This window comes from Penicillium atrosanguineum, assembly GCF_028827265.1.
Source record: "Penicillium atrosanguineum strain IBT 20685 chromosome Unknown utg000003l_segment0_segment0, whole genome shotgun sequence".
Classification (NCBI taxonomy): domain Eukaryota; kingdom Fungi; phylum Ascomycota; class Eurotiomycetes; order Eurotiales; family Aspergillaceae; genus Penicillium; species Penicillium atrosanguineum.
The window spans coordinates 3,104,907-3,131,405 of NW_026623135.1; the positions used below are offsets into that span (position 1 = coordinate 3,104,907).

The 26,499-nt window shown below is 51.5% G+C and overlaps 9 protein-coding genes across 9 annotated transcripts; 4 read left to right on the forward strand and 5 right to left on the reverse strand.

Annotated features, from left to right (window-relative positions):
• Positions 1-287: 287 nt before the first annotated feature.
• cdc31 (putative cell division control protein Cdc31) lies at positions 288-1,140 on the reverse strand (the record flags this gene model as incomplete). Its single annotated transcript, XM_056884657.1, has 2 exons — positions 288-758; positions 877-1,140. The coding sequence occupies 2 exons, from the start codon at positions 1,138-1,140 to the stop codon at positions 288-290; spliced, it is 735 nt and encodes a 244-aa protein (XP_056742935.1).
• Positions 1,141-1,575: 435 nt separating this feature from the next.
• Positions 1,576-3,093, reverse strand: N7443_004602 (uncharacterized protein; the record flags this gene model as incomplete). The annotated part of the gene is made up of 1 exon (XM_056884658.1): positions 1,576-3,093. One exon carries the CDS (start codon positions 3,091-3,093, stop codon positions 1,576-1,578), a length of 1,518 nt encoding a protein of 505 aa, XP_056742936.1.
• Positions 3,094-4,251: 1,158 nt separating this feature from the next.
• N7443_004603 (ssDNA-dependent ATPase MGS1) lies at positions 4,252-5,871 on the reverse strand (the record flags this gene model as incomplete). Its single annotated transcript, XM_056884659.1, has 1 exon — positions 4,252-5,871. One exon carries the CDS (start codon positions 5,869-5,871, stop codon positions 4,252-4,254), a length of 1,620 nt encoding a protein of 539 aa, XP_056742937.1.
• Positions 5,872-6,398: 527 nt separating this feature from the next.
• On the forward strand, positions 6,399-8,035 carry N7443_004604 (kynurenine--oxoglutarate transaminase; the record flags this gene model as incomplete). The annotated part of the gene is made up of 7 exons (XM_056884660.1): positions 6,399-6,472; positions 6,533-6,601; positions 6,667-6,751; positions 6,807-6,912; positions 6,974-7,046; positions 7,097-7,688; positions 7,745-8,035. The coding sequence occupies 7 exons, from the start codon at positions 6,399-6,401 to the stop codon at positions 8,033-8,035; spliced, it is 1,290 nt and encodes a 429-aa protein (XP_056742938.1).
• Positions 8,036-10,333: 2,298 nt separating this feature from the next.
• prm1 (pheromone-regulated protein PRM1) lies at positions 10,334-12,535 on the forward strand (the record flags this gene model as incomplete). Its single annotated transcript, XM_056884661.1, has 1 exon — positions 10,334-12,535. The coding sequence occupies one exon, from the start codon at positions 10,334-10,336 to the stop codon at positions 12,533-12,535; it is 2,202 nt and encodes a 733-aa protein (XP_056742939.1).
• A 306-nt stretch (positions 12,536-12,841) lies between these two features.
• Positions 12,842-17,104, reverse strand: N7443_004606 (putative xanthine dehydrogenase HxA; the record flags this gene model as incomplete). The annotated part of the gene is made up of 4 exons (XM_056884662.1): positions 12,842-14,528; positions 14,585-16,542; positions 16,595-16,798; positions 16,859-17,104. The coding sequence occupies 4 exons, from the start codon at positions 17,102-17,104 to the stop codon at positions 12,842-12,844; spliced, it is 4,095 nt and encodes a 1,364-aa protein (XP_056742940.1).
• Positions 17,105-17,498: 394 nt separating this feature from the next.
• Positions 17,499-19,383, reverse strand: N7443_004607 (uncharacterized protein; the record flags this gene model as incomplete). Its single annotated transcript, XM_056884663.1, has 2 exons — positions 17,499-17,568; positions 17,639-19,383. 2 exons carry the CDS (start codon positions 19,381-19,383, stop codon positions 17,499-17,501), a joined length of 1,815 nt encoding a protein of 604 aa, XP_056742941.1.
• A 668-nt stretch (positions 19,384-20,051) lies between these two features.
• Positions 20,052-24,420, forward strand: aarA (L-aminoadipate-semialdehyde dehydrogenase; the record flags this gene model as incomplete). Its single annotated transcript, XM_056884664.1, has 3 exons — positions 20,052-20,423; positions 20,482-24,071; positions 24,123-24,420. 3 exons carry the CDS (start codon positions 20,052-20,054, stop codon positions 24,418-24,420), a joined length of 4,260 nt encoding a protein of 1,419 aa, XP_056742942.1.
• A 558-nt stretch (positions 24,421-24,978) lies between these two features.
• On the forward strand, positions 24,979-25,845 carry N7443_004609 (carbonic anhydrase; the record flags this gene model as incomplete). The annotated part of the gene is made up of 1 exon (XM_056884665.1): positions 24,979-25,845. One exon carries the CDS (start codon positions 24,979-24,981, stop codon positions 25,843-25,845), a length of 867 nt encoding a protein of 288 aa, XP_056742943.1.
• Between the last annotated feature and the right edge of the window lie 654 nt (positions 25,846-26,499).

Below are 26,499 nucleotides of genomic sequence, written 5' to 3' on the forward strand. Positions count from 1 at the left end.
TTTATCGTTCCAAAGCTCTGTGAATGTGTTTAATGATATTTTGAAAGCCGGTTTTGCGGCTACGAATCGACAAGCCCGATGTGATATTCACATCTCAATTCATCTATTCCACATTCCGTCGATATCTACGTAGCACCCAGGCGAGAATTCGGGATAATCCATTCAGACAGAGATGTAATTTTGTAATCTCGAGACTTCAGTAAACAGAAGAAGAAAAACACCTAGACACACAAAAAAAAACAATCCCAACACCAAAAGAAGAACCCAATGGACCAAGCCCACACCCCCTACTGCCAACAAATGCCCACAAAAGCCTCCCGAGTAACACCACCGACTCCCTCAAGATCAAACTCCTCAATCATGGCCCTCAACTCCTCCTCCTCCAACCCCGTCTCCCCAAGCTCACGCGCAACACGCCTCAAATCTTCAAGATCGATAAAACCCTTCTGACCCTCATCGAAAAGCTCAAACGCACGAAGGATCTCGTCGCGTGGATCCCGCTCGAGAATCTTCAGCGCCGTCACGGCCTGGAACGAGGACAAGGGCATGAGGAGGTTGGAGGGGTGTGTCGGGTTGGCGATGTTGCCTTTTGGCGCAGCAATGCCTTGTTGTTGTTGGACTTGGGGGCGGGGAACACCGTATGTTGTTAGGAGGGAGATGAGTTCTTGTTTGGCGAGGGTGAAGCCGAGGGCGCGGAAGGCGACGCGTAGCTCATGGTAATCGAGGTGGCGGTCACGGTCAAGGTCGAAGAGGGTGAACTATTCAAGTTAGTTTTTGGTTTTTTGGTGGTCTGTATTGTCAAACGCAGGGCTTTTTGCAAGCTGTAGATCCCCAGAGGGAAGCCTTGAACATGGAACACGGGCTGGAAATACGTACAGCTTCGTTAATTTCTTCCCTCTGCTCCTCGGTCAACCGGCTGAGGGGATTAGAATCCTGCGCTGGGGCATGGGATTGCTGCACAGGAGCAGCCTGCTGGTTTTGTTTGGGGCCGTCGGCGTTGAACTCAGGAGCGGAGGCACCGAGACCGCGATGCCGCGAGAACGATGTCGCGCTGAAGGGCATGGCGTTCGCGTTTGCCGAGCGTTCCGGGAGCTTTGAGCCCGCGTATGAACGCGACGCGAAAGGTTGGCCGGAGGCCATGATGGAAATGCTGGTGGAGTAAACGTCCAGGATTCGAAGAAGAAAGGGCTCGCGGCCCGAGGTGGAGTGAAGTGTTGGCGGTGGAGGAATCTTGAGACGCGTAGAATGCGTCACCACGACACTTTAATCTCCGATTTAGTTTCCACTATTGACAACAGGACCTAAAAAAAGTAGTGGAATATCATCTTCACTAAAGCGAGTGGTATCTAGTATAGCCAAGGTGGAAGCAAAAAACTATCTAACCAACCCGTAAACAAAAAACAAAAGCACCGCGTGCCGAGTATCGTGTCGACCGCTTTCTTTCCAACGCCAGTTTCAACCACGAGCAGGTCATGTCAAATGTGTATGTTTCACACAATAAAGATACAAATAAAAAGCAATGGTTAGGGGAGTCTCAATTCCAAAACGAAGTAGAAATTGAAATGACTGTGCGATTTAGCGGATGAAGCAGGGGGGTTCTTCCAACATGACAGTGTCGATCGTATCTCTCAACTCCCCCTGTGGAACAGCTGTCGGATCCAACAAGTTGAGGACGGTTGGATCTATCGAGGATGAATCCGAGCTCCCAATTCTGAGTATGCTGCCAAACAGTGAACGCGCCATCTGCGGCTCTGATGATGGCCTCAAGCCGTTTTGAGAGGCCAAGGCATTGTTTGGAAAAAAGACAGGCTGCGTCCACGGAACATCAAGAAGCACCTCGACACCGTAGCTTGGCTCGGAAATTGGATCAGGATCATCTTGACCTAGCATCATCTGAGGTGCGGACCCGTTACCCCAAGCTTCTATGCTTGTCGAAAAACTCAGGTCGAAATGGGATGCTGATGATAAAACGGGAATATCTTCTCTGAGGGCCAGTTTTGGCCTTCTTTTGAGATGCCGGGGACAAGGCGAAAGGTTAATAATAACGCTCCACGTGGTCTTGTGAGCCTCATCCAAGTGTGGTTCTAGTGATTGGAAGATATTGGCGATCGGCGAGTCTGGTTCCAGACCCAACAAGCCGCTAATGACACGATAATAGAGCGCGTAGGCAACCCAGAGTGGATGCAGCGGATCGTTGGTCTGGGGTGAATATTGGCCACCGCAGTAGTTATCCTGCAGATCTTTCCGCCGGAGGGCGTCGTGTAGCCCGACAGAGAAAAATTGAGATATCTCTACTAAGCGCTGAGAGCCGGCAACCATAACCAGGAGCATCGTCAACCGTGCCGCACCCAGATGATCGGGGTGCGTGCAAATAGAAGTTTTGGCTATGCCAGAAACGGCAAGGAATAGCTTTGCCATTTTCAGGGCTTCTTGAACAAGGGGGTGGGAGCCGTAGACATTCTCGAGCCTCGAAAGCTGGGAGCCCTGCCCACATATGATTGCTTTCGCCAAAAACTGGTCAATGGCCGCCTTGGTGTTATTTGGCAGAGTTAGGTCAGCCCTGGTCAGATTCATGGCCCACGTATGGAGATTTCCTCCGTGCGGTTGGCGAATATTAAGTACGGCAGTCAATGCTTCCGCTTTCTGAAAGACTGTCGCCCCAAGATAATTGAGTGTAGCAATTGTCTTATGAGAAGGGGGGCTTTGAGGCACAGCGGAAGTGCTGTTTGAGATTGTCACAATCGGCGCCAGCAAGCTCAATTGCGCTGAGTCTCGAATGCACTTCCGGTTGCCCGAACGGCATGGGTGACAGACAGGAGAAGCATCACATTTTTTCTTGCTGCGATAGCACCAAACGCATGCACCACCGGAGACTTTCAAATCATGACTGGCCTGCTTCTGCTTTGCAAGATCTTCCCTGGATCGATGCTTTTTCTCTCGGTAGGTTCCTGGGTGTGTTGGGTCCTCAATGATAATGAAAGGTGTCTCCCCCGATGGAAGTTTGTCGGTGGAAGTTGACTGCGAGAAAGAGGGTTTATGAACTCCAAATTCGCGGCTGTGAGGGTTTGATGCATTTTGAACCCCGAACGGCATCGGAGGAGATCGGTTCTGGGAATTGGCGGGCCAGTCATTGGAATGATCCTGTATGTCAGGAGAAGATGTGGAGCCCTGCGAGTAACTCATACTCGTGGGAAATGCCCACGGGGGAGGATATGCGGCCAAGGTAGGTTGGTCAAAGGGTAATGCGACGTAGTATTCTTGTTGCTGTGGCTGGCCAAGGTCGTTTAAGAAAAATTCATTAGGGAAGGCCGCGCTGCTTGGACTGGCATGAAGATCAACAGGATTAACATGATCTTCACTCGGCCAGAACTGAGGAACATCATAAAACGTGGCAGAGTCATTTGAATCTCCCTCGAGGGAAGTAAGACTGGGCAAACCAGCATGAATGTTTGAATGGGAATGCTCCAGGACTAGAACTGGGTCAGTCTGTTAAAAGTATTAGCGGTAATCCTGTACGGCAGTTTGTATCCCAACAGGGGGGAGCTTTCAACTTACAGGGTATACTGCTGGCCCAGAAAAAATCACATGTCCGAAGCTTGAAAGGTCATGACCGGATGCTAGAGCACCAGAGTGCTGTGAACGACCCGACAACGCACGTCGGAGCATCGTGACGCCGGACTGGGGTCACAGAGACCTCGGCTTACCGTCTGGGGATGCTGGCGCCACTTGCACACTGGGGAGCATCCGATATCGAGGAGGCTCAATCAAACAGTTGATCGATATAGACTGGAACGCGCAAGCGACTGATCGTGGCCATGAACCAGAAGCGTCTAAGCTCTGAACTTAGCGAAAGTGGGCGGCCTGCTGGCCCAGTGGGTAAAGTGTAATAGCGAGTGAAGTGAGGATGATCTTAGGGCAAACTGCTTTACCGTGGACCACCCACGGTAAATCGATAAAACGAGCGACAGTGAGAGGTGAGAGCTCTCGTCAGAAGGTATCCAGGATGAAGAACTCCCCAGAGGAAGAGAGAGAGACAGAGAAAGAGAGAGCATTCAAGCAGGATCGACGCTGGAGATTATGTAACCAAGTGTGCATCACTGAAGCATCGCCGCTGCCTAATCGGGGAAGGCGTCGACCGTGACGAATTTACTTCTTCTCGAAGTCTGGTTTGACTGATTTGTGTGGGGAAAGCAGTCTGGGGGTCTCGTGAAATACCAGGTACTTTGTAGAGTTAATGAACGGGGAGATTATTCAACCTCGGCGCTGGGCACTATACAGATCAGGATCTCTAAGAGAGCCCAAGTCCAGCTCCTCCAGAAAGTCTCGGCCACGGAGAGGCTCGGGCAGATATTCTTGCTGTACCTGGCCACCAAGATAGTTGGGGTTGTACTTGTACTCTTTTCCATAGCCGAGCTCCTTCATCAACTTAGTTGGGGCATTTCGGAGATGAACAGGAATGGGCAGGCCTGCAATGCCCGGCTCATTCAATGCAGCAAAAACGTTGTTCAGCCCGCGGTATGCTCTTGTACTCTTTTTCGACAATGCCATGGCAACAGTAGCATGGGCCAAATTGATCCGTGCCTCGGGAAGTCCGACCTTCTCGACGGCAGCATGTGTGGAAATGGCGAGGGTAAGCATACTGTTGTCCGCCAGGCCGATATCTTCGGAAGCGACGACAATCAGCCGCCTCGCAATATACAGAGGATCTTCACCTGACTGAATCATGCGAGCCAGATAGTAGAGCGCGGCATCCGGATCACTACCTCGGAGAGATTTGTGGAAGGCCGATATCGTGTCATAATGTTGATCACCAGCACGATCATAGACCAAGGTTTTGGTCAAACTTCGTTTCAGGTCTTCTTTTGTCATTCCCGGTCGTTTAGATAGATCCATGGCGAGTTCTAATAAGTTGAGGGAGGTCCGGGCATCACCGTCAGCGAACCTGGCGAGATATTGGACGAGTTCATCATCTACCAATTCCGAGGGGTTGTAGCTCGGGCCCTCCACTTTCAAAGCTCGCTGGAGAATTGATACAATATCCTCATCCGTGAGTTTGGCTAAAGTGAATGTCCTGCATCGGGAAAGTAGAGCATTCTGGACCTTGAACGATGGGTTCTCGGTGGTCGCGCCGATAAGAGTGACCTGGCCACTTTCCACAGGGCCCAAAAATACATCTTGTTGGGATTTGGAGAAGCGATGAATCTCATCACAGAATATGATCGTCTTCCTTCCGGTGAGACCAAGCTCACTACGAGCTTCGCCGAATATCTTTTTGCAGTCTGCGACACCGGAGCTAGTGCTGTTGATCTCCACGAATCGGCTTCCCACCATCGACGCAATCACGCGAGCAATGGTAGTCTTGCCAGTCCCCGCACTGCCCCACAATATCATGCTTGGTACTCTGTCTTCCTCAATAAGGCCACGGAGGACTCCATTGGAACCGACGAGCTCTTGGCCGCAGACGTCTTCGAGAGTCTTTGGTCGCATGCGCTCAGCGAGCGGGGCGGCCTTATGAAAGGCATTGACCTTAGGACGCTTTGCCTGTGGCTCTACAGATTCCCCATTTGGGGGGTTTATTCCATTCTGTAGTTCTCGCGATGGTGTTTCCTGGCCGAAAGATCTCTTGCTATTGAGGGGACGCGGAGTAGCGACGACCTGTCGGGATGGTGACTCTTTGGTAAGACTGGACTGAACGGAGGTCTTGCGAGCAGACGGAGGTTGGAAGATGCTTGCGACAGGCCCTTTCTGGGAGGATGATAGCTCCGCGGGTGAAGAGGACGGCTCTTCGATGAAGCTTTGACAGCCAGAGTCGATATGATCGTTGATTTTCAATTGCGGGACGGTCTTTTCGCATATCGGGCAGGATACCATGTTGACTGAGCTCAGGAATGAGCACAGCTGGACAGCCTGCAATGGTAATCGCAGATCCTCGGCTTTTAATTGCGGAGACGCGTCGAGCGCGACTGATATACGCTGACTAATAGCTGACCTCCGGAGGCTGGTGCCTTGGTGCCTGAGAACATAATCGCGACCTCTGCAGTTTAAAAGAATTTATCGGGAATTTGTGCTTTGGCGGTATTCAATAGATTCTTTGTCAATTTTATGCTCTTGCATGAGTCGAAAAGTGAAGAAAGCTCTTTCGGTTGTGCTATCTGGGCTTAAACACAGTACCTCATAGATAATAGCGTCGCACCGCCCGAACTCGGAGAGCGGAGCACGCCATCTACCTGCCTGGATGACTCTTTCCATTGCATACTTTCGGACTCCTCCACCTCTCAATCCTCATGATAGCTAGCTGCCATATTCTTTCCGCCATCCGATCTACGCCTTACGCCTCCAGACTCCCCGCGTCCCTTTCATCGGCCCTACCCCGCCTTCCTGGTTATCGCGCAAGAGCAATGTCGGCAACAGTTGCGCGGCCCGACCCCTTCAAGCCAGCAAAGAGAGTCGCTGGTCAACGTCAAGATGTTTGGTATGGCATACAGCTTCGGAGCTTTATAGCGGCAAACCGGGACTAATCTATGGGATTCAGGTCCATTGTCAATGAAGCGGCTGCTGCGTCGCCGGTCCAGCCGATTGTGAACATGGGCCAAGGATTCTTGTGAGTAAAGCAGGGCACAGCTTACACCAGCGTCAATATATAATGCTTACCTATTATTCGCGCAGTGGCTATAATCCTCCCAAGTTCGCCATTGACGCTGCCAAGGACGCGCTGGACAGGGTGGAGTGCAACCAATACTCCCCCACGAAGGTAGAAACCGAAAAGACCTTTGGGAAACAAGGCACATCCGGCTAATAATATATAGGGTCGCCCCCGCCTCAAGAAGGCCATTGCAGATGCATACTCGCCTTTCTTTGGTCGAACCTTGAACCCAGAGACCGAGGTTTCCATTACCACCGGAGCGAACGAGGGTGAGAAGCAATTGAATGCAAACCTGAATGGATTAAGGCTGATTATATGTTTTAAAAACAGGCATGCTGAGTGCCTTCATGGGCTTTATTGAATCTGGCGATGAGGTCATCATCTTTGAGCCTTTCTTCGACCAGTAAGTCTAATCTCGTGGACGGTACGTTCAATACTGAGTGCTTTGAAAAGGTATATCAGCAATATTGAGATGCCCGGTGGTACTATCCGATATGTCCCTCTGCACCCGCCCAAGGACGGTGCCACACGAACTTCTCCTGCTTCCGAATGGTCTATTGATTTTGAGGAGCTGGAGAACGCCATCAACTCCAAGACCAAGATGATTGTTCTGAACTCCCCTCACAACCCCGTTGGCAAGGTCTTCTCGCGGGAAGAGCTCGAGCGCATCGGTGACCTTTGCATCAAGCACAACCTTATTATCCTGTCGGATGAAGTCTATGACCGTCTGTTCTATGTCCCATACACCAGAATCGCCACTTTGTCCCCAGAGCTGTACGAGCGCACCCTCACGGTCGGTTCTGCTGGTAAGGCCTTCTATGCTACCGGCTGGCGTGTCGGCTACCTCATCGGCCCCGAGCACCTGATCAAGTATGTGGCCGGTGCGCATACACGTATTTGCTACAGCAGCGTGTCACCTCTCCAGGAAGCTGCCGCTGTTGCTTTTGAGCAGGCTGACAAGGTTGGATTCTGGGACGAGAGCCGGAATGAGATGAAGCAGAAGATGGAACGCTTCTGTCAAGTGTTTGATGAGCTTGGAATTCCCGTATGCAAACAGGTCTCTGATTCTTTAAATATGGGCTATGCTAATTTTTGACACAGTACTCTGATCCTGAGGGTGGATACTTTGTATTGGCCAATATGGCCTCCGTAAAACTCCCAGCGGATTATCCATTCCCAGCCCATGTCGCCAGCCGTCCTCGCGACTTTAAGCTCTGCTGGTTCCTCATCCACGAGGTTGGCGTTGCCGCTATTCCGCCAACTGAGTTCTATACGGAAGCCAATGCGCACATTGCCGAGGACTACCTTCGCTTCGCTGTTTGCAAGAATGATGATGTTCTTGAAACCGCCAAGGAGAGACTCCGTGGCTTGAAGAAGTACATTTCTCAGTGAAAAATCGGGTTGAGTATCATGCTCTCCATTTTTTCTCAACGGGTGTTTAGAGTTTAGGTATCTGGTAGGTATCTGCCTGCTTAAGGTCTATAGCTTTGGTTTAGAAGCCTATGGTATACAATTAGATAAAAATGAAACTAAGCTCGGGTTGTCCCTCACCATCGATCAGAAATACAAAAGCAAGTGAGGGATAAGAACATGTGAATTGATGTACATGAGAGGAGAATCCGCGACGAACTCAATGATTATTTACATCAGAAATCAATACTCACTGACTGGCACTAGGTCCAGATGTCTGAGACCGAGCTAATTATATGTTGATGGGACTCGTGGCCTCGAAAGGCCTAGAATCCCCACCGGGCTTTGGTATAACACCAGAGGCGGGCAATCACTTCGTCCCATGGTAACAAAAATGACGACCGACAGGAGACCTAGACCTTTTTAATGTCAATTATATGCCCACTGAAAGCGCCAGGGGTGCAGTTCTACCAGACTGAAGATGTTCGACCCCCCCAAGTGTCAGCACCGCAGATACAGATACGAGCTGTGACAAATTCATACGCAGTAAGAGATAACGATACAACCAATTTTTGTCGTCTTATTGTCTCATTCTGTCGCAAAGGAGTTTGTGCAACCCCTTGAATGATTTGTTCAGGACTCAGTGCTCTGCTTTGTACATTCCATTCGAATATTGATGGCACCACAGGTTTTTCTATGCACATCTTTAAGCAGGACCTGACCGCATCAAAAGCCAATGCTGACCTACCCATGACCACGGAAATAACTTAGATACAGACGTGTATAAAAATCACCCCGCCGATTTCCAAGGTTCGTCCCAGTCCATCTTCCGGCTTGATGTATAGGCCCTAGACCACGCATTTAAGTCAGGCTCTTATTAGGATCAGCAATCTGAATACCATTGTGGACATGAAAAGCTGCACACCAAACCAAATCCCTAGAGACCCGGTTGTTAATGCTGAGATCTCGAAAACTCTTTTGACACGTTTGAAGGTCTAATCTACGCACACGTGCACCACGGGGCTTTTAACTTCTTCTAAGTCTCTATAACTATATGTAAATGGGGTTTTAGGAACAGGATAAATATCCAAGGGTTTGAATCTCACAACTGACACCCTGTCAGACAGCATGTTGAAAGGTACATAAATCGCCGGGGATTGGAACCTTGAAGATGCCGATTGAATAATCCATGTGAGAGATAAATACAAGCTCAACGAGCCTCCTCTCCAAATATTTCAACATTTCCTAACTGGAAGGTGCTACTTCACCTGCACTATGAAAATTATCTATCAGTGTTCTCAACCATGTAGGGTATAGCAGGAACACGTGATATCTGTTTCATCACGTGCTCTCCACAGAGATGTCTTGTCCGAAGCACCTTGGCCAGAAGCTAGGTACAAACATCCCATGGAAGTAGTTACTATTTTCTCTCCTGTCGGGAGGCTACTGTTCGATCGTGGAAATGCACTATGTAGTGCCACTTCTATCACCGATAAAGCTTGATGGCAGCCAGATTCAGGTCATCGTGGGTCTTCTGGTCTCGTCAGAAACGATCCAACTGTCGGCCACAAGAACAAAGGCGTGTCCAGAAGTGCATCTCAAACAAAGCATTTCTGCCTGAACACAAGAAGTCGTAAATACGATGCTGTGAAAGGGTCTTTGTTAGAGCTTCGTTCCCTGGCCAGTAAATGATTGGCTATGGGTGATGGTCGCTAAGCGCCCACTCGGGCTAAATTTGGGCGATGGGCGCCATTCGCAATAACAAGAGCCACCTAGGCGCTTCGGTACGGGATGAAACAAACCCTGGCTCGGATCATCTGTCTGCAGACTTTATTTTTACGCTGTCTTTGTTTCGACTGGCTCTTGACTCACTCTGAGTGGTCGTTTCATCGTCGCGAGATCGTCAACTACAGATGAGATTTTTATAAAAAGTATCAGGCGCCTCGTAGATGCCGTTGCCGCCCTGCTTAAATCCTCAACCGCAGCCTGCATTCAGTAAATATATTTGTCCTCCCAGGCTGCTTTCTATCTCTATTGTTGTTTTCCCTTATTTCGGAACCGAGCGCTGCCTATTGAATACAACCACTATCAGGCTGCACTTTCTATTCATAATGGTCCATCAATAGAAACTGACTGAATTCGACCTACCTATTCTTTATCTGTGAAAAGTTTCTATATTTACCTTTCTTTCTCCTCGCTTCTTGCACCTGTCATCCATACATCCTCTCATCTTCTGCGCTGGCGCACACCTCTCTCTACACTTGATTTGAACATATCAAAATGGTCTTCTCACAATCCAGGCGAGCGATATTTCCATTGCTGCCACCATATGGCCCTCACGACCCCAGCAACGGCCGCATCATTCCCTTGCATCCGGATGGCCTCACCCCATATCTCGGATTGCGGGCTCGACTATCACAAGTATGGATCAATCGCTGGACGATTTTGCTGCTACTTGTACTTGTACGCATCTTGTTAGCTATCGGCAGCATACAAAATGACATGGCTTCTGCCAAGCGTGAGGCACTGTCGGCATGCACATCGGTTGAATCCATGGGAAGCGCCATGGCATCAATGCCACATTACCTCGCTGATGGCACCAACGATCTTGTAGCCTCTGGGATCGAAGATTCTGTCAAGGCCTTGAAGTCCATGATCACGCTTACCATCACAGGTGTCGAGGAGATCGTTATTTTCATTTTGAAAATCATGTACCAGACCTACCTCTGTCTGATCACCCTGGCTGTTCGAAGCACTGTTTCAGTGGGTGTCGGTCTCATTGAAGATGTTGCAGATGCTGTGAACACCACCCTCCACACTATCAGCTCAGACATCCAGAGCACCGTCACCACATTTGAAAGCGGGCTGGATGATGTTATCAAACTTGTCAACAGCGCCACAAGCCTCCTCGGCGCTAGCATACCAACCTTGAATCTGAATAGTTCCATTTCCGCCCTCGACGACTGGTCAATCTCATCATCCTTTGACAAGAAGCTGGATGAGCTGAACAGCACTATTCCGAGTTTCACCACAGTGGAAAATTACACAGAAAATCTTATCAGACTCCCATTCGATGAAGTCAAGAAACTGATCAACGAATCGCTCGGAAATTACACCTTTGACCGCTCTGCCCTTTCAGTGCCAGCCAAGAAACAGCTGTCATTTTGTAACGACAACGATGGGATCAACAGCTTTTTCGATGGAGTGACCGATGCCGCGATTACCGCGCGGAAAATCTTTATCATCGTCATTCTCATCGCAGCAGTTCTAGCTTGCGTGCCCATGACCTGGCAAGAGATTCGGCGATGGCGACAGATGAAGGAACGCTCCGAGCTCGTCCGAAAGGAGGCCCATGACCCTATGGACGTGGTTTACATTGTCTCACGCCCATATACCGCAGCCGCCGGAATTAAAGCAGCAAGCCGCTTTAGCAACAGCCGTCGGCAGATCCTCGTCCGCTGGGCAATCGCATACGCAACTTCAGTACCTGCACTGTTCGTTCTTGCCATCGCCACCGCCGCTCTACTCGCCTGTCTCTTCCAATACATCATCCTCCGAATAATCTCCAAGACCATCCCAGAGCTCAGTACCGAAGTTGGCGCCTTCGCTGACAAAGTTGTCGACGCGCTCCAAAACTCCTCGGCAGAATGGGCGAACGGCGCCAACAGTGCCATCACCAGCTTCGACACCGAACTAAACACCAATGTCTTTGGATGGGTCAATATGAGCACTTCCGCGATAAACAACACGCTTAACGCCTTCGTCGATAAAACGCAAAGCATCCTCAATGAAACATTCGGAGGGACCCTCCTCTACGAGCCCGTGGAAGGCATCTTCGAGTGTCTCATTGGACTGAAAGTCATGGGCGTCCAAAAGGGTCTCACCTGGGTCTCTGATCACGCGCACATCGATTTCCCCCTTCTACCGAATGACACTTTCTCCAAGGGCGCCGCAGCAAGTATCAACAATACCTCCGACCCATCAGACAGCTTCCTCGCTGACGCAGGTGACGAGACTTCCAACAAGATCACCGAAGTCGTCGTGGCCGTCATTAACAAACTCGAGGAAGCCCTGCGCCAAGAGACTATCATCGCCGCCGTCATCCTCCTACTCTGGGTTTTCATTGCCTTAATAGGCTTCTCGCGCGCCCTTATCCTCTGCTGGGGCCGCGATCGTAACCGTGGCGAAGGCGGTGGTCATGCTATGGACCCAATACCCGACCATTCTGGTCCTGGTCCTGCCCCAGGAGGATTCGACGACGTTCCTCTCACTGCAATTCCTAAGAATACTCTCGGGTCTGTCCATGCGGTTCCTCAGTATGAAAATGCCGCAGATATCCCTGCTGTTCGGAGTGAGACTGTATACCCCAATGAGAAGGTTGGGTTTGCAGGGCAAAGGGATTACGACGCGGCATTGCAGGTTGATACAGCGCCTGCTTTGAGGAGGAGCAATTATGTTGAGTACAATGATGCGAAGGGTTGATATTTCTATATTTTCTTGGGCTTGAATTTCTCTTTTGTTTGTATGTATAATGTTGTGCATGTGTCGGAGCGGGTGGGTTTGTTCACTTCGGTTCAAGAGCTGTGCCAGCGTTATAGGTGTTATTAAGAAGGTTCTAAAATTATTTTTGTCTGGAACCTTAAATCCTCCCGAACGTAGTTCAAATATCAGATTTACGAGGTGCCGAGCACTGTAATTCAAGAAACAAATACATTCTGGTATACCAAACACTATCCGAGAGGGTATGTCATAACTATAAGCCATGAATCGTAAAATCTATCTCAGCCCCTAGATAGCAACAAAGAAGCTCTTCTCACCCTCCTTCGGCTGAACTCTCGCTCGCTCAATAATGGGATCGGCGCAGCTGACTCGGATTCTCTCCGGTGTCGCAGGGCTAACCAAGCTCAAAACATCCGTAACACCCCACTGCTTCCGCGCAGCATTGAGCGCATCACGAATAGCGAAGAAAGCAGCGCTACCCATGAAAAGAGGAGGCTCACCAATACCACGCGACCGCTGGATAGTGCGCAGGTTCTCCCACTCGACATCCTTCAGCAGACTTACGTTGAAAATCTGCGGAATATCGCGGAATCCGGGGATCTTGTAGTTACCTGGGCCGCGAGTGAAGATCTGTCCTGAGGCGCGGTGCCAGAGACTCTCCTCTGTAGTGAAGAGGCCTTGACCTTGGACATAGGCACCTTCGATTTGACCGTAGTCGATGGCTGGGTTGATAGTGCGGCCGACATCCATCTTGATGTCGGTGCGCAGTACAGTCCAGTCGCCCGTTAAGGTGTCGATTTCGACCTCGGAGGCTGTGACGCCTTGAGTAAAGTAGAAGAACATCTGGCCGGTGTTTTCACCCCATTTATATCCAATATCTGGGGTGCGGTAGTAGCCCTGTGCGGAGAGGTTGACTCGGTCGAAGTAGGCGGCGTGTGCGATTTGGCTCATTGTGGCATCAGGCCCAAGTTTCTCGCGGTAGGGCTTAAGTCGTTCGTTGATTTGTTCGCAGGCGTTGAATATGGCGTAGCCATTGAGATCGGAGCTGGCTGATGCTGCTGTGGCGGAGGTGTTGATCACAGTATTGGTGGCTGTCTCAGCGATGAACACGCTTTCGTGAGGTACTTGGAGGGCCTCGGCGGCGATCATCGTCATCTTGGTGTGCAGACCTTGCCCCATCTCAACTCCACCGTGGGCGACGAGGACACTACCATCGTGGTAGATGTGCACCAGAGCGCCAGCTTGGTTCAGGAAGAGGGCAGTGAAAGAGATACCAAATTTGGTGGGCACCATGGCCATGCCACGCTTCGACCATTTGTGCGTACGGTTGTATTCTTCCACGGCCTTGCGTCGCTCGACGAAGTTGCTCTCCTCTTTGACTTGTTGGTACATCAAAGGCACATGCCAGTCCTTCAAGGGCTGGTTGAAGTGTGTGGTCTCGAGAGGCTTGTACATGTTGATCTCACGAACGTGCTCAGGATTGAGGTTGAGATGGTCCGCAATCTCGGAAATATAACATTCAGCAAAGAATAGACCCTGTGGGCCACCGAATCCACGGAAAGCAGTGTTGGAAACCGTGTTTGTCTTGCAGATTTTACCGCGAACAAAGACATTCGGAATCTTGTAAACGCCGTCACTGTGGGACAAGCTTCGCTCCAGAACGGCACCAGACAAGTCTTGAGTGTGACCCCCATTGGCAAAGATATCGGCATCGAGGGCGAGAAGTTTGCCTTCTTTGGTGACTCCAACCTTCCACTTACACAGGAACGGGTGACGCTGACCGGATGTTAAGATATCTTCATCACGATTCAGCATGCTTCGAACAGGCCGTCTGGTCTTGTTCGCAGCAATGGCACAGATTCCAGCCAGCTGGATAGAGCGTGACTCCTTGCCACCGAAACCGCCACCTAGTCTCTTCACACGAGACACAATTTTGTTCGCGGCGACTCCAGTCACCTGAGCGATAAATGTTTGTCTATAGCCAAAGTCAGCTCAAGCTCCTAATAACTGAAGGGAAACTTCATTACTCACGTCTCAGTAGGGTTTTGTGTGCCACTCCAGATTTCCATTTCACCATCCTCCGGTTTGGGAATGGCAAGGCAAGCCTGGGTCTCGAGATAGAAATGTTCTTGGCCACCCATGCGCGAGACACCCTCAAAGACGTGATCTGCCTGTTTGAAGCCCTCATCGACGTCACCATTCTTAATGAAGGGGCTGTGATTATAGAATGACTCGGCCGCGATGGACTCTTCAATGCTGAGAATGGCAGGTAGATCCTCATACTCAACTTTGACGGCCCGCATACCCTCTTCAGCAATCTTAGCAGAGTGAGCCAAGACCACGCCAATGGGCTGACCAGCGGTGGTGACTTTATCGACAGCAAAGAACACTTCATCAGCGACCGGTGCTCCCCACCAGTTTGCTTGAGGAGTGGGCAGATCATTGTGGTCGACGTAATCTACGACACCGGGAATATCCAATGCCTTTGATGGGTCAACGCTGAGGATCTTAGCATGTGCTTTGGTGGAAAGAACCATGCATGCAAAAAGTTCGTTTTGCTGCACAGGAATGTCGTCGGTGTACTGAGCCTGACCAGTAGACTGCTTCAGAGCTGCAACATGAGGCGATGCCTTGCCGAGAATCTTCTGTTGATAAGCAATAGAGGCCTCGTTATCCTTCTCTCCCATAGAAATGGCTCTTTCAATCTCAGCAATACCATCAAGGTCCAAACCCTCAGGCTTGACTTCGAGGTTGGAGAGAACGTCATGATAAAAGCGGTAAAAGAAGCCCATTGAGAGCGATTTTCTGTAAGTAGCCATGCCACCAGGCACGCCAAATGGAAGATTGAAGTCCTTCTCCAAACCGGCCATGACGCCCTCCAATGTTTCGGGCTTGGTGAAGTCCTTTCCAACTAGGAAGGCTTCGGCATTTTTGGCAGAAACAGTCATCGGCGCCATACCACCGAACACGAGGTTGACACTGGTGACTTCGTTGGTCTCAGACAGCGAGATGCGGAGGGCAGAGGTGACAATAGCAATATCGTCGTCCTTTCGCTTGGCTTGCTTATAAGAACGGGTAAATTCACCCTTCTCCTTCGCGGCCGGAATGCGGAGACTAGCAATAATCGCATCAGGAGCCAAGGCCGTTTTACGGTAGCCTTGGAAGAATTCTGTCATGGGAATTTCCTTTTCGCCACTCAAGGATTTGGCGATAAGAACGGTGTTCGTTGCCACGAGGACTGGATTTAAGTCGGAAATTGGAGAGGCAGTAGCCAAGTTACCAGCCGGAGACGCGACGTTTCGGATTTGTCGTCCAGCGAAGTAGTGCAGCTGTTTCTTGATAGCTTTGAAAGGCTGTGCACGAACCGCTCCGTATCTCTCAACAGCCTGATCGCAAATAGCCTCCAGATCTGTCAACGAAACATTGGCTCCAATCTCAAGATGATCGTCATGGAAGGTGAACTGTCGTAGCTCAGGGATATCACCGAGGTAGACTGATGCTTCATAGCGCATGGCCTTGAATTTGATCTCAATCTGCGTCTCCGTGCTTCCACCGATCAACTTGGCCTCGGGATGGATGTTCTTGATCTGCAGGAGCTGCTCTACAGTCACGGGGCGATACCACTTCTTCTTCTTGTTGCCAAAGACCAGCGGCTTGAAATCGTGCTTTCTCAACGCCGCAGGGAAGATTAATTCTGTATCCGGGCTCCATTTCTTGAATTCGGGTGCGGGAAATTTCGGCTCAATGGCTTCCTTGTCTTCGTCGCCCGCTGAGGAATCCTTGCAGCAACCACCACCGCCATTTTTCTCCATGCAGCAGCCCGAGCCACCGTTCGACTTGGACATGCCACAGTTGTTACGCGAGTTGAAGCTTTGGGCGGCGTCGAGAATAGGTCGGTATCCAGTGCAGCGGCACAGGTTGCCATCGAATGCTTCTTCAACATCTTGTTCGGACGGGTTTGGATCGTTGCGTATCAAAGCGTACAGACTCTGTTATGGATTAGCTTTCATTCAGTATTCCTCATCTCATAGTAGAGCGTACCATAACAATGCCAGGAGTGCAGAAACCGCACTGGCTTCCATTTCCGACCGCAATCCGCTGTTGCACTGCATGGGGATTCTTCACATCTCCGATTCCCTCGACTGTAATGACATGCTTGCCATCAACGCTGACCAACGGGGCGAGACATGCGTTCACAGAGGAATGGTAGATCTTCTTAGTGGTCTGATTGAGATGTGAAACCACCTGTCCAGCAAGAATAAGGGTCAGTTGGAACTATGGACCGTGATGTTCTTTGATACGTACCACAGTGCAAGCACCACAGCCTCCTTCGGCGCATCCAAGCTTTGTTCCAGTCAAGCCGATACCCCGCAGATACTCCAAGAGGGTGACTTCCGGGTTGACTGTATCGAGCGCAACTTTGGTGCCGTTGAGATAGAAGCGAATGGTATCATCCCAGTTCTCCGTCAACTGGGGAAGACTGGTCGCCACTCTATCGTTCTCCTCCCCTGAACCAGAACCAGAATCCGTGTCCGTGATACCAGGCGCCATATTGAATGTGGGGGACTGTACAGACACGTAAGGGTTTCCACGATGATGGGTCAAGTCGCCATGGTATATAATGGAAGAGGTACCGCAACGACCTTCCTAATGTTCGAGAGACCAAGAAGCAGACGCCACCGGAGGGGAATGTGCTCGGCGGGTGAGATGCGTTATCAGGGCCGCAAATACTAGGAGCTGGGAACCCCACCTCTGCTCCACCCGCGAATCTACTGCGGGGATCGCCACCGTCCGATCGAGTCGGCTTATCGGCGCCCGTGATGCTTCCGCTATTACTAACCACTCCATGTAGGTACGACGGTCTATGAAGTCCTGAGGTTTCATTGCGCCTGAAAATGCTCTACAAAGTACATACAGAATCACATAGCAAATACAAACATGGAACTTATGGCTTAGAGCCCGCAAATGACTTCTCCTGCTCCTGCCACTGCTTGCGTTCAACCACGCTGCGAGCACTGTAGTAGAAGGGGTGGTTAGTATTGGAAGGGGCAAATGAAAGATATGCGATGACGCAGACAAACTCACCGATATGCTTTCACGAATCGCCAGACTTCGGTATCCGCCATATTCCAGGCTTCGGCGACGGCCTTGATGCCAATCCGGTTGGTATCCTTGCTCGTAATGATCTCCCGGGCTTTTTTGATCAGCTCATATTCTCGGCCAACTCCCTGTTGGCTAGGATTCTTGTTTTGCACGCTTTCTTTGTCGCCAGCGGTGTTCGGGTCGATCGCGCCTCCGCGAGGAATCTTGAATCCGAATTGCCACTCGAACTCATCCAGGAGCTCGGGCGGCAAGCTTTGACCCGCCTCCGCAGGCAGAGATTCGACTGTCATCCACAGGGAGTTGGAGACAGCCTGGTCTCCCGCCACGACCTGCTTGAAGACCACGCCCCGGAATGAACCACCCAATTCCTTGCCAAGGTGATCCTTGGTCACGTCGCCCAGCCACGCATCGCGGTCGGTGGTACGACGGATGTCGCGCGTGCTCACTTCTTCGGATTCCTTCTGCAGGCTGATGAGAGTGTAGGGGTGAGGGAGAGTGCCAATGGTGAAAAGGAAAGACGTGTTCTTGAAACTGGAGGGCTGGCTGATACGCATAGGCGACTTGGCGGAGCCGCAGGGACGGCAGTCTTGATTATTGGGCGGGCAAGAGTCCGACATGGGAGACTCAGGGCACTGGATGAGCGCCTTAGCCAACCGCAATGCAGGTTCAACTAACGCGGTGGTGTACTTGGGGAAAGGCTTCAGCACAGCCAAACCAGCAGGGTAAGCGTTCTGGAAAGTGTTATGGAGGTGTGCGTTGATGAGCTGCACCAGCTGAAGTCGGCCACTTGCAGGGTTCTGGGTGGTTTTCTCGTGCACGCCAGGGTATTTGGAGAGGACGGTGCCAGACTTGTAGTATGCCAAAGAGCTTGGGTTTTCGGCCTTGAACATTTCGGAAGGCATCAAATCCGGGAAAGATTTAGTCTGGTCGTTCAATTGCTTCACTGCGCCGTCAATGGCCTCCATAATACGGTGCTTCTCAGCTGAGTAGAGGCCACCTTGGAAGTTCTCAAAGCGCGTAATGATCTCGGGCTGGCTTCCCCGTCGTAGGTAAGACAGAAGGTCATCATCATATCGCCCCATGGGGAAGCAAGTAAAGTCGGCAAGCAATCCACTTCCCATGTGCCCCCATGCCAACCACCGGAACACCTCGTTTTCCATTTCAGCGCCGAGTTTGAGTCTCTGCACCACTTCGTAATGTGGGTTCTCCATAGCATCACCGGGTGTCAAAACAATCGGTCGGAATCCCTGCGCGAACCAAGCTCGGCGCCAGGCAAGAAGGAGCACCTCGTCCGCGTTCTGATCATCCTTTAAGTCCTTGCCGTAATGCTTCTTGGGATTAAACTTGGGGTTATAGTACGTGTATATCGGCCGGCGTTCGGGCAAAGGAGGAAGAACGGAGCGGCCCTCATCAAGCGTAATGGCCGAAGAGAATGGGTTCAGCCATTCCCAAGTGCTGAACCATTTAGATTCGCCGCTGGTGCTGTTTGTTTGCTCAAGCGGAGCTTCATGTGATGGAGCACGGAATGAGGGTAGGTGCATGTTGCTCGGTAAATGAATGTTGCTCAATGATGGGAGCTTCGGATGAGGGACATAATTGGCGCGCCCTGAGGCTTCTCCCTCTCCTTCGACGGTAGGATTAGGAATGGGAGAGGACGAAAAGATGAAGAGGAGAAGCGCGACGAAGACAATGATTGCCAACAGACCCGTACTTCGATGAGGAATCATCTTTTGGCGCGTTAACCACGCCGGTGGGAATTCTGCGCGACAGCGTGTCGAGATGTAAGGGTCGTGCAACCGCACTCGCGATAAGCTGCTTCTCCAGGGGAAGCGGCCTCGAACACACCGGATTCGGCGACTTACTCCGGTCTTGGCGAGCGTGGTCGAGGTCGAGTTTCAGGAGATTATTCCATCGAAATGTTGCGGTGTTTGGATTGAAATGCCCCTTCTTCCAATGATGTCAGGCGAGAAAAACAACTCCTGAAGGAGCAAAGCCGGGCTCTAAGGAGCACTTGTAGATCGTTGGCCTGAGGCAGAGATAAAGGTCGCTGAGTCATCATTATTGCATCACCGTTGAGCGTCGACTCTGTAAGCTCGCCACACTGTCGTGGAATGTCTCCGTAGATCTTTGGCGCTCTTGAGGTCATTCACATATGCCACAAATAGTAATTAAATCCAAGCCTTGGATACGTCTCCATATAGCTATTACGCAATACTAGGCAAGTACAAAGGTGGTAAGCCCCTCTATAGTGTGTGGGGAAGGCTAAGGAGCCAATCAGCGCCTGTATATGACGGCGAAATCGGACTTTTCTGTGCCCCTCCGTAGAACGGGTTACTTGACTCATCCTCTCATTTTATACCCTTCACCAAAATCTCGAAGCATTCACACAGCAATCATGGCTGTGGGATCTACTTCACTCCAGGATCGCCTGGAGAGGTGGGCCCAGCGCCTGAATAACTTGACTGTCTCGCCATTGACTAGAGACTATCCCGACACACAGCAACCTGACATTAAGCGGGCTATCGAGGCTTTCGAATCTATCAAGCTCCCGAAGGAGACTCAATTGGCTCTGAAGAAGCTTTCTGGGCCCTCATCTTCGGGATTTACCATCTTTTTGACGGCATTTGTTGTTCTGGTTGCTCGCCTGACCGGTGACGAAGACATCGCGGTGGGGACAAGCGTGGGAGATGACGGTCGTCCTTTCGTCGTCCGGGTCCCCATTAATACTTCGGAGACATTCTCCGAGCTCTATACCAAGGTGGACAAGGTGTGTACCTGCAATCGTAGCATCGCTCATTGTATGGCCAATTGCTAACCATCTACAGGCATTCAACACGGGTGCCTCCGATATTGTCCCTCTGGGCAGCCTCCGCTCTTACATCCAAGAAAAGTCCAACTCTGAACGTTCACCGATCCTCTTCCGATTCGCTGCCTACGATGCTCCTGCTTCCTCGCAAGAATACCCTGCCAACACCTTCGACAGCACAGACCTGGTGATCAACGTCGCTCCTGGCAATAACTCGCCGGAAGTCGAGCTGGGTGCCTACTATAACCAGCGTATCTTCTCTAGTGCCCGCATCTCAACCATTTTGAACCAGTTGGCCCAGATTACTGGAAATGCTGCGGCAAACCCGGAGGAGGCCGTCGGCCGCATTGATATGATGACCGAGAGCCAGCGCGCACTTCTGCCGGACCCCACCAGTGACCTGAACTGGTCCAACTTCCGAGGTGCCATCCATGACATCTTCGCCGAGAATGCCGCGAAGCACCCCGAGAAGCTTTGTGTGGTTGAAACCAAGTCTAGCAGCTCGCCTCACCGTGAGTTTACCTACAAGCAGATCAACGAGGCCTCAAATATCCTCGGACACCACTTGGTGCAGTCTGGAATTCAAAGAGGAGAGGTTGTTATGGTTTATGCCTACCGTGGTGTGGATTTGGTTGTGGCTGTTATGGGTATTTTGAAGGCCGGTGCTACCTTCTCCGTCATTGACCCCGCATACCCCCCGGAGCGTCAAAACATCTACCTTGATGTTGCCCGTCCTCGTGCTCTTGTTAACATTGCCAAGGCCACGCGGGATGCCGGTGAGCTCTCGGATATTGTCCGAACTTTCATCAGCGAAAACTTAGAGCTACGCACTGAAATTCCCGCGCTTGCCCTTGAGGATGATGGCATCCTTGTTGGTGGTTCCCTCAATGGCCAGGATGTGTTCGCCAAGGAGGTTGAGCTCAGGTCTAAGCCCGTTGGTGTTGTTGTTGGCCCGGACTCTACCCCTACCCTCTCCTTTACTTCCGGTTCCGAGGGCCGACCTAAGGGTGTTCGTGGCCGTCACTTCTCGCTTGCCTATTACTTCCCTTGGATGTCAGAAACCTTTAAACTTACCCCTAACGAGAAATTCACTATGCTGAGTGGTATCGCCCACGATCCTATCCAGCGAGACATCTTCACCCCGCTGTTCCTGGGTGCCCAGCTGTTAGTTCCAGCCAAGGAGGATATTCAGAACGAGAAACTTGCCGAGTGGATGCAGAACTACGGCGCCACCGTTACTCACCTTACCCCAGCTATGGGTCAGATCCTTGTCGGCGGTGCTTCTGCTCAATTTACTTCCCTGCATCACGCTTTCTTCGTGGGCGACGTTCTGATCAAGCGTGACTGCCGCTCTCTTCAGGGCCTGGCACCCAACGTGAACATTGTCAACATGTACGGTACCACTGAGACCCAGCGTGCCGTCAGTTACTACGAAATCCCTAGCTACTCCAGTCAGGAAGGTTTCCTGGACACTATGAAGGATGTCATTCCCGCTGGTCGTGGTATGTTGGACGTCCAGATGCTTGTTGTCAACCGCTTCGATCCCACGCGTATCTGTGCGATTGGCGAGGTTGGTGAGATATACGTCCGTGCTGGAGGTCTCGCTGAAGGCTATTTAGGGTCAGCAGACCTGAATGCCAAGAAGTTCCTGACTAACTGGTTCGTCAAGCCCGAGGTCTGGACTGAGAAGGATAAGACTGCATCTAAAGGTGAGGCTTGGCGTGAGTTCTATGTCGGCCCCAGAGATCGTCTGTACCGCAGTGGCGACCTTGGCCGCTACACTCCATCTGGAGATGTGGAGTGCTCTGGCCGTGCCGACGACCAGGTCAAGATCCGTGGTTTCCGTATTGAGCTGGGTGAGATTGACACTCACCTTTCTCGCCACCCTCTGGTCCGTGAGAATGTCACCCTTGTTCGTCGTGACAAGTTCGAGGAGCCGACCCTTGTAAGCTACTTTGTGCCCGATATGAGCAAGTGGTCTGAATGGCTGAAGAGCAAGGGGCTGGAGGAGGATGACTCTGCCGATGGTATGGTGGGCATGCTCCGTCGCTTCCGTCCGTTGCGTGATGATGCCCGTGAGCACCTCCGCAGCAAGCTCCCCACCTACGCTGTGCCGACTGTCATCATCCCACTTAAGCGTATGCCCCTGAACCCCAATGGAAAGATTGATAAGCCTGCGTTGCCCTTCCCGGATACTGCTGAACTTAGCGCGGCCGCTCCTCGTCGTCGCTCATCTGCCATACAGGCCCTTTCCGAGACCGAGCAAGCTCTTTCTCAGATCTGGGCTAAGCTCATTCCCAATGTTACCGCCCGTATGATCGGTCAGGATGACTCGTTCTTCGACCTCGGTGGCCACAGTATCCTGGCCCAGCAGATGTTCTTTGACCTGCGCCGCAAGTGGCGTGGCATTGACATTAGTATGAACGCTATTTTCCGCAGCCCTACTCTCAAGGGCTTTGCTGGAGAGATTGACCGTCTGCTCGATATTGAGTCCTTTGCCACCAGCGAGGACCCTGACAAGACCGGAGCTGCTCAGGCTAGCAATCAGCCTGATGATGAGTACTCCAAGGACGCGCATCGCTTGGTCAGCGAGTTGCCCGAGACCTTCCCTACTCGTACAGACGCGATGCTCGACACTGAGCCCACTATCTTCCTTACTGGAGCTACTGGTTTCCTGGGAGCCCATATTCTGCGTGATCTGCTCACCCGCAAAGCTCCCTCGACAAAGGTTGTGGCTCTTGTTCGTGCTAAGAGCGAGGAGCAGGCCCTTGAGCGTATCCGTTCTACCTGCCGTGCCTACGGCTTCTGGGACGATGCCTGGACCAGCAAGCTTCAGGCCCTGTGTGGTGACCTTGGCAAGCCGCAATTCGGTCTCTCGCAGGCCGTCTGGGATGAACTCACTGAGAGCGTTGATGCCGTTATCCACAACGGTGCTCTTGTTCACTGGGTCTACCCCTACAGCACCCTGAAGCCCGCCAACGTCATGGGTACAATCGATGCTCTGAAGCTATGCGGTAGTGGCAAGGCTAAGCAATTTGCCTTTGTCAGCTCCACTAGTGCTCTCGACAAGGACCACTACGTCCAGGAGTCCGAGCGTAGTCTCGCGGCCGGTGGAAACGGTATCAGCGAGGAGGATGACATGGAGGGCAGCGCGGTAGGCCTTGGTACTGGTTACGGTCAGAGCAAGTGGGCTGGTGAGTACCTCGTGAAGGAGGCCGGCCGCAGAGGCTTGCGTGGAACTATCATCCGATCTGGATATGTCCTGGGTGATTCTACCACGGGAACCACCAACACGGATGACTTCCTCATCCGTATGTTGAAGGGATGTATTCAGTTGTCTGCTCGTCCTAACATCAACAACACCGTCAACATGGTCCCTGTTGATCATGTGGCTCGCATTGTCATTGCCTGTGCCTTCCACCCGCCTCGCACCCCTGTCGGTGTTGCCCATGTCACCGGCCATCCGCGTCTGCGCTTCAACCAGTTCCTTGGTGCTCTGCAAACTTACGGATACGATGTTCCTCAGGTTGATTACGTCCCCTGGTCCCAGTCCCTGGAAAACTATGTCAACGATGGCGAACATAGCGACAAGGATTCTCAACACGCACTGTAAGTCACCACACCAAATCTTCAAACGATTCCAAGCTAATATATCTCAAGCATGCCCCTTTATCACTTTGTGACTGCGGATCTTCCTTCGAACACCAAGGCCCCCGAGCTGGATGATACCAACGCCTCTGCCGCGCTGAAGGCCGATGCCTCCTGGTCTGGTATTGATGCCTCTGCCGGCGCAGGTGTCACGGAAGAATTGGTCGGTCTGTACTCATCCTACCTCATGCAGATTGGATTCCTTCCTGCGCCAACTCTTGCTGGAGCCAAGCCTCTGCCTGTGGCCCGTATTACTGAGGAGCAGAAGCAAGCTGTGATGAATGTAGGTGGTCGTGGTGGAGCTGCTTAGGCCATTGTTGTATGTGTTTATGTCCTGTTTTTTGCGCACCAATGGTGAAAAAGCATTGTGTATATGGAATGAATCGACGCCAATGTATAGAATTACACTGTAAACCCCCTTTTCGGTCAAATAAAAAGAAAGTACAACCGCAATGTTCCGCGGATCACCCGGTTTCCCCTCGGAAAGGGTCGGCCGTCCCTAAGTGGCAGGCACAGGCTTTCACCCATTTAACCCCTCGGGCGCCCATTTAAACCTGTCAACTTCATCTTCCTCTCTTTTCAGCGTTCTTGATTTCCCTTCAGATCGATATGACTCTCATAGCCGAAGGTACGTGTGCTGGTGGACAATCTTCTACTTTTTGAGTTCTTGGCGGGGATTTTTTTCTGGTTTCCCAATCTTTTCCTCAACATCTTTGTCTGGGTCTTCTCAACGGATCGTGAACTCGGGGAGAGGAGCAAGTGAATGAGTCATACTGGTGAATTGCCTCTTCCCTGGCCTTTTCACTTGGTTGTTTTCAATCCCTGTTGTTTATTTTTCCCGAACACCTGTTCCCCCCAACCGTTCGTCATGAACGCCGCACGACTGGCCGTGCAACCAGGATTCGTCGCGCGCGCCAAGCTCGCGCAAGACGTCCCTAGTCGCCGACAGTCAATACTTCCCTCTTTCTCTCAAAATACATATGCGATTCCTTCTGCGCATCGATTGTCCCCCTTTTCGACCTCTTCCTCCCTCTCTTGCGCGAACCACAAACCCCCCGCTTTGAAGCCCTCCACTTCTCAGACTGACAGTGATGGCTCGTCAATAGACAAGTACACCGCTGGCCTGCGCCAAAACCAGGAATGGGCTGCTCAGACCGCGCGTGAGCACCCCGACCTCTTCCCTACCCTCGCAACCGGCCAGCAGCCCCAGATCCTCTGGCTCGGCTGCTCCGATTCGCGATGCCCTGAGACCTCCATGATGGGCCTCCAGCCCGGTGATGTCTTCGTTCACCGCAACATCGCCAACATCCTCCACCCCGGTGACCTGAGCTCGGGCGCCGTCATCGAATACGCCGTGCAGCACTTGCGTGTCAAGCATGTTGTGGTCTGCGGACACACTTCCTGCGGTGGTGTCGCTGCCGCTATGGGCAACAAGCCGCTGGGTATCCTGGATCCTTGGCTCCTGCCTTTGCGCCAGGTGCGCGAGCGTAACCTCGCCCTGCTGCAGTCCCTGTCTGCCGACGAGGCTGCGCTCAAGCTCGTGGAGTTGAACGTGCGTGAGAGCTTGAACGTGGTGACTCAGAAGAGCGTCGTCCTCAATGCGATTCAGGAGCGTGGCCTCGAGGTCCACGGTCTGATCTATGACGTTGCCTCCGGTGTTCTGCGTGAGTTGGATACTCAGGATTCGCAGGATGCCATTCGTGCCCGCTTGGTGGCCTTCAAGACCGAAAACTAAGTTGGTGCACCTTTGCCCATTAGAGAGATTTGGTTCAGGCGCAATAACAGCAAGGCATAGACATTTATTTCGATCTCGGGATTTGAAGCTTTTCAAAGTGACGATTTGACAACAGTTAATACACAAGCATTTCTAAATAATCTCAGTAGTATGTTCCAGGTGACGTTTTCCCCGCATAAAAAGGGATGCTAGGACTCTAGCCGGCCGCCCGATCCTCGAATAGGAAACTGAGGGAATGGCCCCCAAAATCCACATATTTCGACCCGGGGTCTAGACGTCTGCAACTGTTTCATGACTCAGAGCAAAACAAGCATGTTCTCATGGCGCCAATAAGCAACCGACTAGCGCATGGCTGAAGCCGTGGGGGCTCAATCTAGCGATAGCTTCGTGTGAGTCAAATGGACGAGGCTCTGCTGACGTGGAGCTATCTGCAGATCGACTTGCACTGGCCAAACAAATGGCTGACAGCTGGCCCACCAGACCTTAGACTGATGCTGTTCTTTGTCCAGCTTTAGGCACCAGAACCCGGGTGTTTCTGCCTTTTGGTTTGCTCGGTTTAAAATCCAGGTATAAAACGAAGGCTTTTCACCAGTCTTTTTTTTCTTCCTTCTACCAGCATCGTTCCAGACCAGGTATTTATCAGGCTTGAGAAAA